This window comes from Rhea pennata, chromosome 1, assembly GCF_028389875.1.
Source record: "Rhea pennata isolate bPtePen1 chromosome 1, bPtePen1.pri, whole genome shotgun sequence".
NCBI lineage: Eukaryota > Metazoa > Chordata > Aves > Rheiformes > Rheidae > Rhea > Rhea pennata.
The window spans coordinates 29,942,206-29,953,125 of record NC_084663.1 but is presented as its reverse complement, the minus strand read 5'-3'; the positions used below and the strand labels follow the sequence as shown (position 1 = coordinate 29,953,125).

General features: G+C 38.7%; 1 protein-coding gene across 1 annotated transcript in view; it reads right to left on the bottom strand.

Annotated features, from left to right (window-relative positions):
- Positions 1-407: 407 nt before the first annotated feature.
- Positions 408-10,920, bottom strand: part of DOCK4 (dedicator of cytokinesis 4) — a 249,333-nt gene continuing 238,820 nt past the window's right edge. Inside the window, exons 50-53 of the mRNA XM_062583616.1 lie at positions 9,126-9,198; positions 6,463-6,576; positions 5,443-5,504; positions 408-2,370 (exon numbers count right to left, since the gene is read on the bottom strand). Of these exons, the coding sequence (XP_062439600.1) occupies positions 1,945-2,370; positions 5,443-5,504; positions 6,463-6,576; positions 9,126-9,198 (675 nt within the window). The 3' untranslated portion in view covers positions 408-1,944. The remainder of the gene's footprint in view (positions 2,371-5,442; positions 5,505-6,462; positions 6,577-9,125; positions 9,199-10,920) is intronic.

The window sequence follows — 10,920 nt, the reverse complement described above, 5'->3', positions numbered from 1 at the left end:
CTGATTCATACTGTGCTCTAGCACTAGTCAACAAAATCTATTAAACTACACAGAGGGGGGAAAGAAATCAAAGCAGCTTTGTTATCTTACTTGTGACACCTTATTTAAATCTCAGTCATTACCTCTTCATATCAGCATAAATATGTAGCCTTCTACACCTTTTATGATGTGGTTACAGACACAAGAATGTTATAGTTGAAGCAAGAGCTAGTTCAAGGAATTTCAGACTTTGAAATCAGCAAGATACAAAGCTAAAATTCATATGTTCCTTTTCAAGTTATGAATACTTTCACTAAAACATAAATATTTTAACATATATTAATTTTTTCTGACATTCAAAATTGTAAAGTCAATATGGCAGAATTATTGTTAAAAGCACATATTTACAAATATTCTTTTTTCCATACATAAAGTATTTGGCATAATTATAACAATCTTACTGCATACACAACTGTTTGCTTCTTTTTCACATAATGGTACACTCCTTATTAAAATTTACCAATTATGTACAAAAATACTTGAACATTTATTATAGAAAACCTCTATAACCACCATTCAACAGCTTGTAACTGCTGAAGGTTTAATTGAGAGAATATAAAAAGTGGTCACTTTCTTCCAGTTAAACTATCAACAAATCAAACACAGTTAAAATCAACATGAGCTTCCCAACAAAAGAGGGAGAATATTTTTAACAGCATGATTTTAAATGCAGTTCATACATCTGTTTTCAAGCGAGCGCTAAACAGTGAGTAAAGGGAGGAATACAAAAAATACATATAGAAGGTGCTTTTTTCCCCATGTTCCTACAGCTTGGCATTAGCTTTCCAGGGCTCTCCAGATGCTAATTCCTAAAATACAACCTAAGCCTGAACACCGTTCTCCTACAGTGAGGATGATGGTGATGTACTCAAGTTAAAAACCAAATCCCAAACCCCACTGGTACATACACGTTGAAAGAGCTCTACAGAATTTTTGCTAGCTTTTTGCAGGATTGTTAATGACTTTTACTGCTTTTAAAATTCATTGATACATAGCCAGCAATTTATATTTTTTAAATTTGTTCATTTAGTTCATTGCCCTGGTAATAGTCAACACTGATTCCTGTACACAGATTAAATGAACACATTCATTTGTACCTATATAATACACAAATTGTATTTTAGGGTGAACTTGCTATTAGCAGTTCTCTGCTGTTCTTGAAAACTGCCAGCTAGTTTAAAACTAACTGGAAGAATAAAAAGAAATTGCACCTCAAAAAGAAAAGGATGCATCAGGTACAGTAATACACTAATAGCACAAAAACCTTATAAAGATTTACCAGAAGGGTGCTCTATACTGAATGAAACACAGGTATTTTTCATTCTTAAAAATAATAAGAACCAAGTGTTTGTTTCCAAAATCCCAAACCACATTCTTGCAACACTTCGCTGTAGTATAACTTGCATTATATTTCTGTTCTTCCACAGACATTTGAAATAACTAACCTGTTCACCAGATAAGAGAGACAACTTTCAGCCTACTTGCAGAAACATCCTAGTCTACAGACTACTTTGTTATAACGCGTGCATTTATTCTAGTAATCAAGATCCAGTCAGTATATTCTGCATTTTGTAAGAAGCATTCGGCTAACTCAGATGAGAGCTGTAGGGCTTTAGGTTTAATTTTTTAAAAATAAAAATAAGGTACAAATAAAAGCCTGTATCAGTATTCACCATCACAAAATTAAGAAAAGTCTCGCATTCGTGCTTCCTAGTGTCTGGCAACCTAAATTAGTAACTTCTTTTAAAAATGTGCAACATAATATTAATAAGCATTTAAAAATTACTTAAAAGAAAATGTTGGTAAAATATTAAAGTGCCTAACTAAATGTACTTTACCATTTTTAAAAAATATTATTTCTTAAACGGTAAAGAATTCACTGCCGTTAAATACAAAAATGACTTCTCATAACTGAGACACTTTCCGAGGAAGCGGCCTCGGCCGAGGAACCTGCTCAGTCCTCCTGCCACTGTTTTCCAGATTGCTTGGCCGGATGAGCTGTGGTTTGGGTGGCAGCGCTGGCGGGTCTGAGGCGGCCGGGATGGAGAGGCTGTGAGGTAGTGGAACGGGGCGCTTCAAAGTTCGCTCATAGACACTGTAAGGTGGTGGGGTTTTACTTTCTTTTCTCACGGGCTCCTCGGTAACGTTGTAGTTCGGAGCAGTTACAGTTTGCTCGCTGCCTTGGCTTTCGAAGCCCGACGTTTCGGATGTGCTACATCGGCTGAGCGAAGAGATGCCGCTGCTGTAACTCCCCGACAGCGCTGGGGAATTGGATATGAGCCCCGAAGAATGATATTCGACTGGAGAAGGGGTAAAGGATTGCACAGAACCCTGCTCAAAGGAAAGGACATCAGGAGGGGTCACCCAGAGCGAATTAGGAATTGGCGTTTCTTTGCTAAAGTAAAAATACACAGACATTTTGCACAGATTCTGAGACTTGATAAATGTAAATTGTTGCATCTCTTTTTAATTAAGATCCAGTTTGAAACCAATAAAAAGCTCATTTCAAGACTGCCTAAGTATACCTTAAACTGTGTTTCATGCCAGTAACTCATTTAAACAGTATTTAAATGTTATATCCCCATCATCATCATTCTCTAGAAAAATATGCAAGTCTTTAAAAAGAAAAGCAATACCTTAGTTTTCCTGCCTCTTAAAATGGAATACATAACCGCAAAGCATAGTGTGTAACTAGTAGTGTCCTGCCCCCTAATGCCAGAACACAGTACTTGCATCACATTCAGTGTTTCTGCTACTGACATTTCTCCTTTAAAATTCATTTTCCAAGGCTTTTCTCACAATTTTAGTGCACAGACATGCAGAAAAAAGTGCATTTAGACAGTGGCATCATTTCCAAGTGTGGCATGCACCAATACCAGAGGTGAAGTGCAGAGCAGATGCCAAGCTAGTTACCTCTGCTGGATTCCTAGTCTGAGCTTTGCCCACAGTTAGTGTTGCTAGTAAGTGGTGGCAGTAGGAACACAGGAGGTAAGAAGTTACTGCCACTGCAGATGGCATTTTGAAGCCTATTTCCTCCGCCCTCTCTTCCCCCCAGCTCTCTGGTGGTTTCTGGACACACTGCACTGCTCTGCAAGATGCAAAGCAGCATTAGAGGCCCAAGGGCACAGGACAAATGGTCCAAGCTGCTACACCAGCAGCCTCGCAGGTCTCTAGGGGGCAGTGAGGGACAGAGCACCGAGGGACCAAGTGGCAAGGACAGTGCTGATGAAGAACGGGAAGTAGGGACAGTAAATCCTGCCTGAAAACGTCAGGAAGTCCTGTTCTCGTGAATTAAGTTCTACTGAAAAGTAAGGTTAGAAAAAAGTTGTAACAGTTTTGCAGCATATCTGATTTTTGCATAAAACAATCTGAGACAATCTAGACGTAATGGACTTGAACACAGGCTAAAAAGGGGTGGAGAAATCATGGCTTAAAGACAGGTTTCTGACTCCAATTTTTATCAGACTAGTTGGCGCTCAACTAAGGTGAGAGAGAAAGGGCAAGCCATGCAGCAAAGGGTAGGGAAAGGAGGAGGAGGAAGAGAAGAGGGGCAAAGGTGTATAGAGCTGGCTGCACTGACTTTATTCTGTTGAGATAATCTTAATTATCCACTTAGGACTGGATCCGCAGTACACTGAAAGCAATGGAAAGATTTTAATTTACATTAGTAGGTTTGTGTGGTTTTCTTTGGCAGTACATTTACAGTTGGAACAAAGGGTAAAAATTGTGCTCTGTATGTGGCTAGGGAAAAGTAGAGCAAATTCTATTTAACCATCATTATACATTGCAGACGCTTTGTACATAGAGGGAGTCCTGCTTAACTACTTGCTTCAGGTTCTGTTCCTCTGTTTCAAGAAGCTGCTGCTCCTTCTGTATATATGACACCACATAAACTTCTGGGGTCAAAGTTTTCAAATAAATGATGTAATTGGCTCAGGTTCCAAGAATACTTGGCACTTAGATTAAGTGGCTACAGACAGGATTTAGGAGCTTTGCTTCTTTCATTTGAAATAAGAGCAAATATGTGTAAATCCTGTCTGTTTGAATTTAGGGGCTGAGCAGGGATAAGCACTTAGTCCCTGACAGCAATACAGACTGCCTGCACCAGTCATGATTAAGTCTAGACAGCAAGAGTCTGGAAATTCAAGGATGCTCAAAGTGAGATCCAACAACTCTCCAAAGTATTCTGGGCCAGCACCTCCTTCCAAGTAGGCTCCATGGCAATCTAGTTTGGCTGGAAAATGTTTAAATTCTGTTAAGGTCTTTAGAGGAAAATGCTAGGACAAGCTTGAAATGGCCCCAAGAATCATCAGCACCAAGTCAATTCAGGCACACAGGAAAAACTGCTCACCTTCTGCACCCTACTGCTCTGAAGAGCCTCCTAGGAAGCAGTTAGTGCGAAACCTGGGGCAGAGCTCACGTCACAGGAAGGTGGGCTTCCTGAGGTAATGCGACTACAGAGCATCCTGAGGGCAAGCTGGGCTGATCCCGGACCACTGGGCGGTCGCAAAGGGAAGAATTACAGGCTCACAGGATGACAAACAGGAGAATGATTGCACACTTGTGATTACGGACCTCAAGGGGAAAGGAGGCGTTCTAGGGTATCCTTCACCCCTCTTGGGTTTTCCTGGAGTATACAAGCTATGTGTTCATGAGCTCCCACGGTACAGAAGACTCACAGTTCCTGATCAAGTTTTCTAACCAAGAAGCTATTGTGCAATGAGTGCGTACCAACACCTTCATATATCTTTACCCTGCTCAATTCAGCATCTGTCCTTGAAAGAGGACTCCACAGCCAGGATCCCCTATTGACAGTTAGGCACCCCTCGCAGAGAAGAATAAATGTTTACTCATAGCCTGTGTTTAATGTAGCTTACTAACAGGCTTCAGACTACTTCCAACTTCTTATACAACCTGCCTAGATTGCTTTGCAGAGGCACTAGATACTAAAATGAATAAAGCAGGGATAACCCTCTAACATCCCTGATACAGCAGCTCTGGATGCTGGGGGAGTAAGAGGAATGGGCTGTACACCAGGCTCTCCTTCATTAGCATCTCCTTTTGCCACTGCAGGCAATAGAATTCTGGGGTGGATGGACCACTTGGAGTTTCTTACATTTATTTCCTATGCTTCCTTCTCCCCACTGACTCAGATGGGTTTGATTATTCATGTAAGTGAAATGTCTAATTTTAACTTAAAGAGTCTAGAGATCACAATCTGGCCCTTGGTTACAATTTTGAAAATCTTCAATTTGTGATTGTTACGGCTACTTACTCTTGTGAATGGATTATGCCTAGGCATATGACAATAATAATAATTAAAAAATCCCAAACAACATATTAAATATATACAATCTACCCCCCCAACATGAACAAAGGAGAGTCACTGCAATAAGACAGTACCTTCATTGGTGATCTGCCAGCAGGAGAAGGAGAAATGGAAGCTATGTGTCTTGCTGGTGATGCTGTAAAGTTAGAAAGATTTTAGTGCACTCTTTGCATTAGGATTCTCACTAAGTCTTGGAGATCATTCTACACCCAGCATTATCCCTAGTTCCTTCTAGGTACTTGATCAATAGCTATAAAGGTTTTAAAATTTTGTTTTGTTTTCAAGGTTATGTTCCGGTAAAACCAATACAGCATAAGACATTTCTACATCCATCTTCTCTGACAAATTTTATATTACTGTAAATTGCTTTATATCCTATCAATCATTAACAGGATTTAAAAAAAGTCAGTATCATACTCTTCCCGCTTCTCTTTGGTTTTCTTCTTTTTCTAAGAAATACATTCTGTACTTATATGTCAAATAAGAAAAAAGCATAATACATGTATTTACCCAAATGTTTACAGGTATAACATATCTGTAAACATACTGTAAACATGCCTCAACATACTTTGAGGCACAACACTAAATGAAAAGCATCTTCATTCTCTTGAGAATAATTATATTTATGGTATCACTTAAACAGTCTTTCGTTTAAATGGAAAATACTCTTTTGAAGGACAAATTGGTTACAGTAACAGCACTCGTGCCCATCTATGATTGCTGTGCATTCACCGGCCAGTACGATTCTTTTTATGATAATTATAATTTCTCACTGCTAACCTCCAATCATCATAAGATCAAAAGATTAAATTCAATCATCCTTTCCAGGACCAGCATAAACTGTTTGAAACTACTAAGTCATTAAGTGAAGAGGCAAAGTATTGGAAACAGAATGCTATAGAAATCATTAATGAGATGAAAACACCTGCGGTTCTACAGCCTTCCATGTAAGTAATCAAATAATCAATTAATCTGCCCAAGAAGCTAAAGGTTAGTCAGAGTGGAAAAAAAGAGTGGATTAAAAAAAAAAAAAAAAAAAAAAAAAAAAAAAAAAAAAAAAAAAAGAGCTTAGTCTGAAATGTCCATACACTCACCAGTCTGTGCAGGTCGTGGTGGCACAGGCGGAGATACAAGCTTTCCATTTTCTGATGTGTTTCTGGCTTCTTTCCCACTGTCCAGGCTCCAGCTGCTGGGGGTGGTGTTCACAGCTGGAAGAGAATGAAAAACTTGACATATGTATCAAGACTTCCAGCTCTCATTTTCAAGCTCTCTGACTTGCCTTTATCCATGAGCTTAGATATATGCAGAGCGAAAATGTTAAACTTCACAGCATGCCTGAGAAGCTCTCACGATTACATCAGCATTCGAAAGGCTCTGCAATAATGCCTGTCAGTCTCCTAGTTTGTCTGAATTTTGTATCTGGCCTTCAGGCCAGGCTGAGACTAAAGCAGGTTGGACCATCAGTGGCAGTAACAGCTGAAATAGCACCCTGATGCACCCCAGATCCAGCCACAAAGGCAGCAAAGCTTGAAGTCTGTTAACATAATCAGCTTATCTTTCCAGCAGACTTCTATTTAAAGGTGTCTAGGCAGAATGGAACAGACTATTCCTGAACAGTTCTACTTTTTTTTTTTTTTTTTTTTTTTTTAAACATATGGAAGGTGCTAGAGAAAGAAAGTTGCCAAATTTCAATCTTTCAATCAACATCCCTCTGAAAACTCTCAGTGTTAACAGTCTTTTGTTGCCTGCACAGGCTACTAACTCAGAATTGAAAAAAGTGCAAGGAAGGACACAAAACAGGAGTGAAAAGGGAAAGAAATGAAAATGTCAGAGAAAATTACAACCAAGAAATCCCTGTGGACTATGACAACTTATATACCTTGTTTGTATCCATCATCCAGAATCTCTGCTTGATCATGTAAATTGACTGGCACTTTGACATGTATAAAATTGGCTGCTTTATTCATCTGCGTTACTTTTGCCAATTTCCATAACTTTGAATTAGCCCACACGGCCTGGAATAGCTCCCATAATAGAACCAGATTATTTTGTATTATCATAGAGCCACCAGTGTCATCGAGAAGGCAGACAGAAAGACAGGACATTTAATATGGACAGCATGAAAGCTAACTTAAAAACTGCAATTTTTCTTATACGTGACTTATAAACAGTGAAACACCTATTCCTTAAAAAAAAGGAGAGAGAGAGAGAGAGAAAGAGAGAACAAACAAAAATCCAGCAGTGAAGAATTCACAGAATATACTTTAAAATCTCAAATTTCTTCCATCAAATTCAAAGTGTCTTCAAGAAATAACAAAAGCCTGTACCATGCCATGGCAGGTTACTTCTTGTGTGTCTTTCACACTACAAAGTAGAGAAATACAAGCAAACAGTCCATCTCATTTACAAAGATGGAATAAAAAGCAAAATACCATTGCTGATTGCTAATTGCTGATATCAATTATTGCTATTGTAGCAACACTAATGGCTGGAAGGACTGGAATTCCACTAAACTAGTTTATACCAGACACTTAATACAAGAAGTACGGTACAAATAATAATTGTGTTTTATCTGTAAAAATATTGTTACAGGGTAATTGTACATTATTTGACTTTGAGAATAGCACACTGATTGCTAATTCTATCTTCTAGAAGATCATTTTGCCTTTTTATTGCCAAAAAATGCTCTACATTGTTTGTTTTTTATTGTAGGCTGTCACCTAGTAGTATGGTTTTGTTCTCATCCTAAAAACGACTTGGCACCAGGCCTAAGTACTTCAAATGCCCGAGTCTTTGACGAGCCAGCTTTTTTCTTTTAAGCTATCCAAGTAGTCATTTATTTGGACTGCTGAAGTCTCCAGTAAAGAATATTTTATTTTAACAATTCTGTAACATTCTTGGCTGCAGAGGCCAGGGGAAAAGTTTTGACACTTCCATGTTAAGTTATTTCATATGTTTCGCAGCCAGGTGGAAAATTCCACACTTGCATTTTCATCAAAACTTTAAAGCAAATATATATAAAATCATCTGTCTTTGCTGAAAATATGATTCCTGATCAGTTCTTGGCTAGGGTGTTTTCTCGAAAAGTTATTTTTCATACATCTGTTCTATTGTACCCTTTATTCAGGGTTCAACAAAGCGGAGCCCATCATGAAACAGGCAGAGCAGAAAGTTTACACAACAATCTGTGCCAACAATATTGGATTTCCCCATTTCCAAAATTATAAAAAGTATTTTTTTTTAGAACGGAAATTAACAGGTTTATCATTTAGTCTAAGAAAAAACAAAACGATCTTTCCCTTCTGAAGGGTAACCAAAAGCATGATGATTTCTGTCTGGCTGAAGAAGAACTGCAGGTACTAACCTTCAGGACTCTAGTCATCTCTCTAGCTTTCCTCCTCCCCAGTCTCCAGAAGTTCATCCTCTCCAGGACTGATTTCTCTGCCCCCCTGAGTCCTCCTCTCTATTGAATCAGAAGGAGGAAGGACCATGCTCACAGGTGGCAGGCTGCCTCCTGCTCCATCACCAGCTGGCTTCCTGCAAACTTCTGGACTCTTCTGAATGCACCACTGAATTCAAGCAGATACTACTTTCTTTCCTCCCTTTTTAGATGAGTGTTTTAAAACATAGAGATGAGAAGTACTTTTGGAACCAGGAATTCTTTGTGCTCAAAAGGCTCGGCATTCTCCAGTAGTATCACATATGAATTATATTTTCATTGATTCCAAGACTGGTAAAGTGCAGCATTTCCACTCACCCTTGTCAGGGCCAGACAGGTTGGAATCACTTCGTGGCAGAGCACCATCTCCAATATGATTAAACAGCATTCTCTGGAAATTGAAAACAGCATGGCTTATGCATAACTACAGTTGTTTTTCAGTGGCTTTTGAGAAAACTGTTATAATTTTGTATTAACCGCCCCCCTGCGCCACACATACACATAGATCTCCTTTGAAGCAGTGATAAACCTCACCCAAGAGCATAAATATTTTAAGTAAAATACCCATATATGAATAGTCAGTAGACTAGTTTTCTGAAAACTGTACACCCTGGAATTGTTGAGAGGATTATACATACTGAATTCTGGCAGTTTCCTGCTTTCTGAAAGATAAAATAAGGCTCATTTCTTAGGTGATATTTGACCAGTCTGACTTGATAAAATGCTGAGCAAGGGATAGATTTGCAAGAATTTCGCAAAAATCAGGATTTGTGCAATGCTTATCTTTCGATGATACCAAGTTATAGCTGTTACCTTAGAGGAGATGTATTTTTCCTAACTCTGACTTTTCTTGGCTGTAGCCTTATTTCTCTTGAGGATAGGACTTGTCTCATAATGTGTGTTTATCTTCTTTTCTGAATACTATTTTTTTCTAAAAAAAATCACAGGAACTTTATGAAACTATTTCAAAACTCTACAAATTGTTTCCTTTGGCAACATTCAAACCTCCAGTGAGCCACTGAATCAAGTCAAGTCCTATTCTCCTGTCTCCCTCCAGTGTTAACAGCTGCAGTTAATGAGGGACTGCTGTGGTCCCATGTGATGACGTTAGTTAAAGAGCAGCTATCATGGGCCTAATGTCTTGCTACCCCAGGTCAAAATGAGGAACAAATACTTGGCCAATACAACTTGACTCAAAAACATCTGGTAGGGCAATGCCTTGGCAGACTTTGAGCTACACTAGATTTGCCTGCCTGTGCTGTCCTGGAGCCATACTGGATCAGAAAACGCCTGTTTTCCTGGATTTACCATAAAACCAAGTTGCTGTAAACAGTATGTATGTGCTCTAGTATGTTAAAAAATACAATCACATGGTCATGCTTTGTCTGGATCAAATGTTCACTGTGTAGAGAGCCAGTAGTGTACTAGGAGCTGGCTGGCAAGTTTAAAACTACTGTTTAACTAAGTCTGCTTTTTGGCATGAAGGTAAAGAGCAGAGGCTGAGAAAGCAACTCAAAGTGGTGGAAATAAAGACGCAGAAGTTGTATGAAATACAGAAAAATGAAGACTTTTGAAACAATGAAATAGAAAGCCATGTGGAAGAACAAGAGCAATCACAGTGTGTTTAATGAGGAGCAAAAATCTCCAAAAATATGAAAGCCAAAAACTCAATTACGAAAAAGAATAGAGCAAAAGCTAATGAGGCTTTTTAACTAGTCAACAGCAATAGACATTCATCTTCAGAATATGGGAAAGAGCTAGAGAGACACTGAGCCAGAGATCAAAAAGCAAGCACAAAAGGATGTTGACCAAATGCAGCTGTACATATATAACCTCAAGCAGCAACTTCAAAGAGGGAATCAGGTGCAGCAGCGCTGTGGTCTGGATTCTATGCAGCCCTTCAAACTTTTTAAAATGAGGTAGTTATGGCCTGAAAGGACTCGATTTGGACTTGAAGTGCGGGAATTTCCCTGTGCATCTCACACTTCATGATTGAAAATAATTGTGAAACATTCATTCATTAAGCCATAACAAAGAAATTCAGAAATAGGTGGTCTTTACTCATTAGCATAGTATGAAGTCTCAAGTAAGAATGTAAAAGTTCAATGTTATT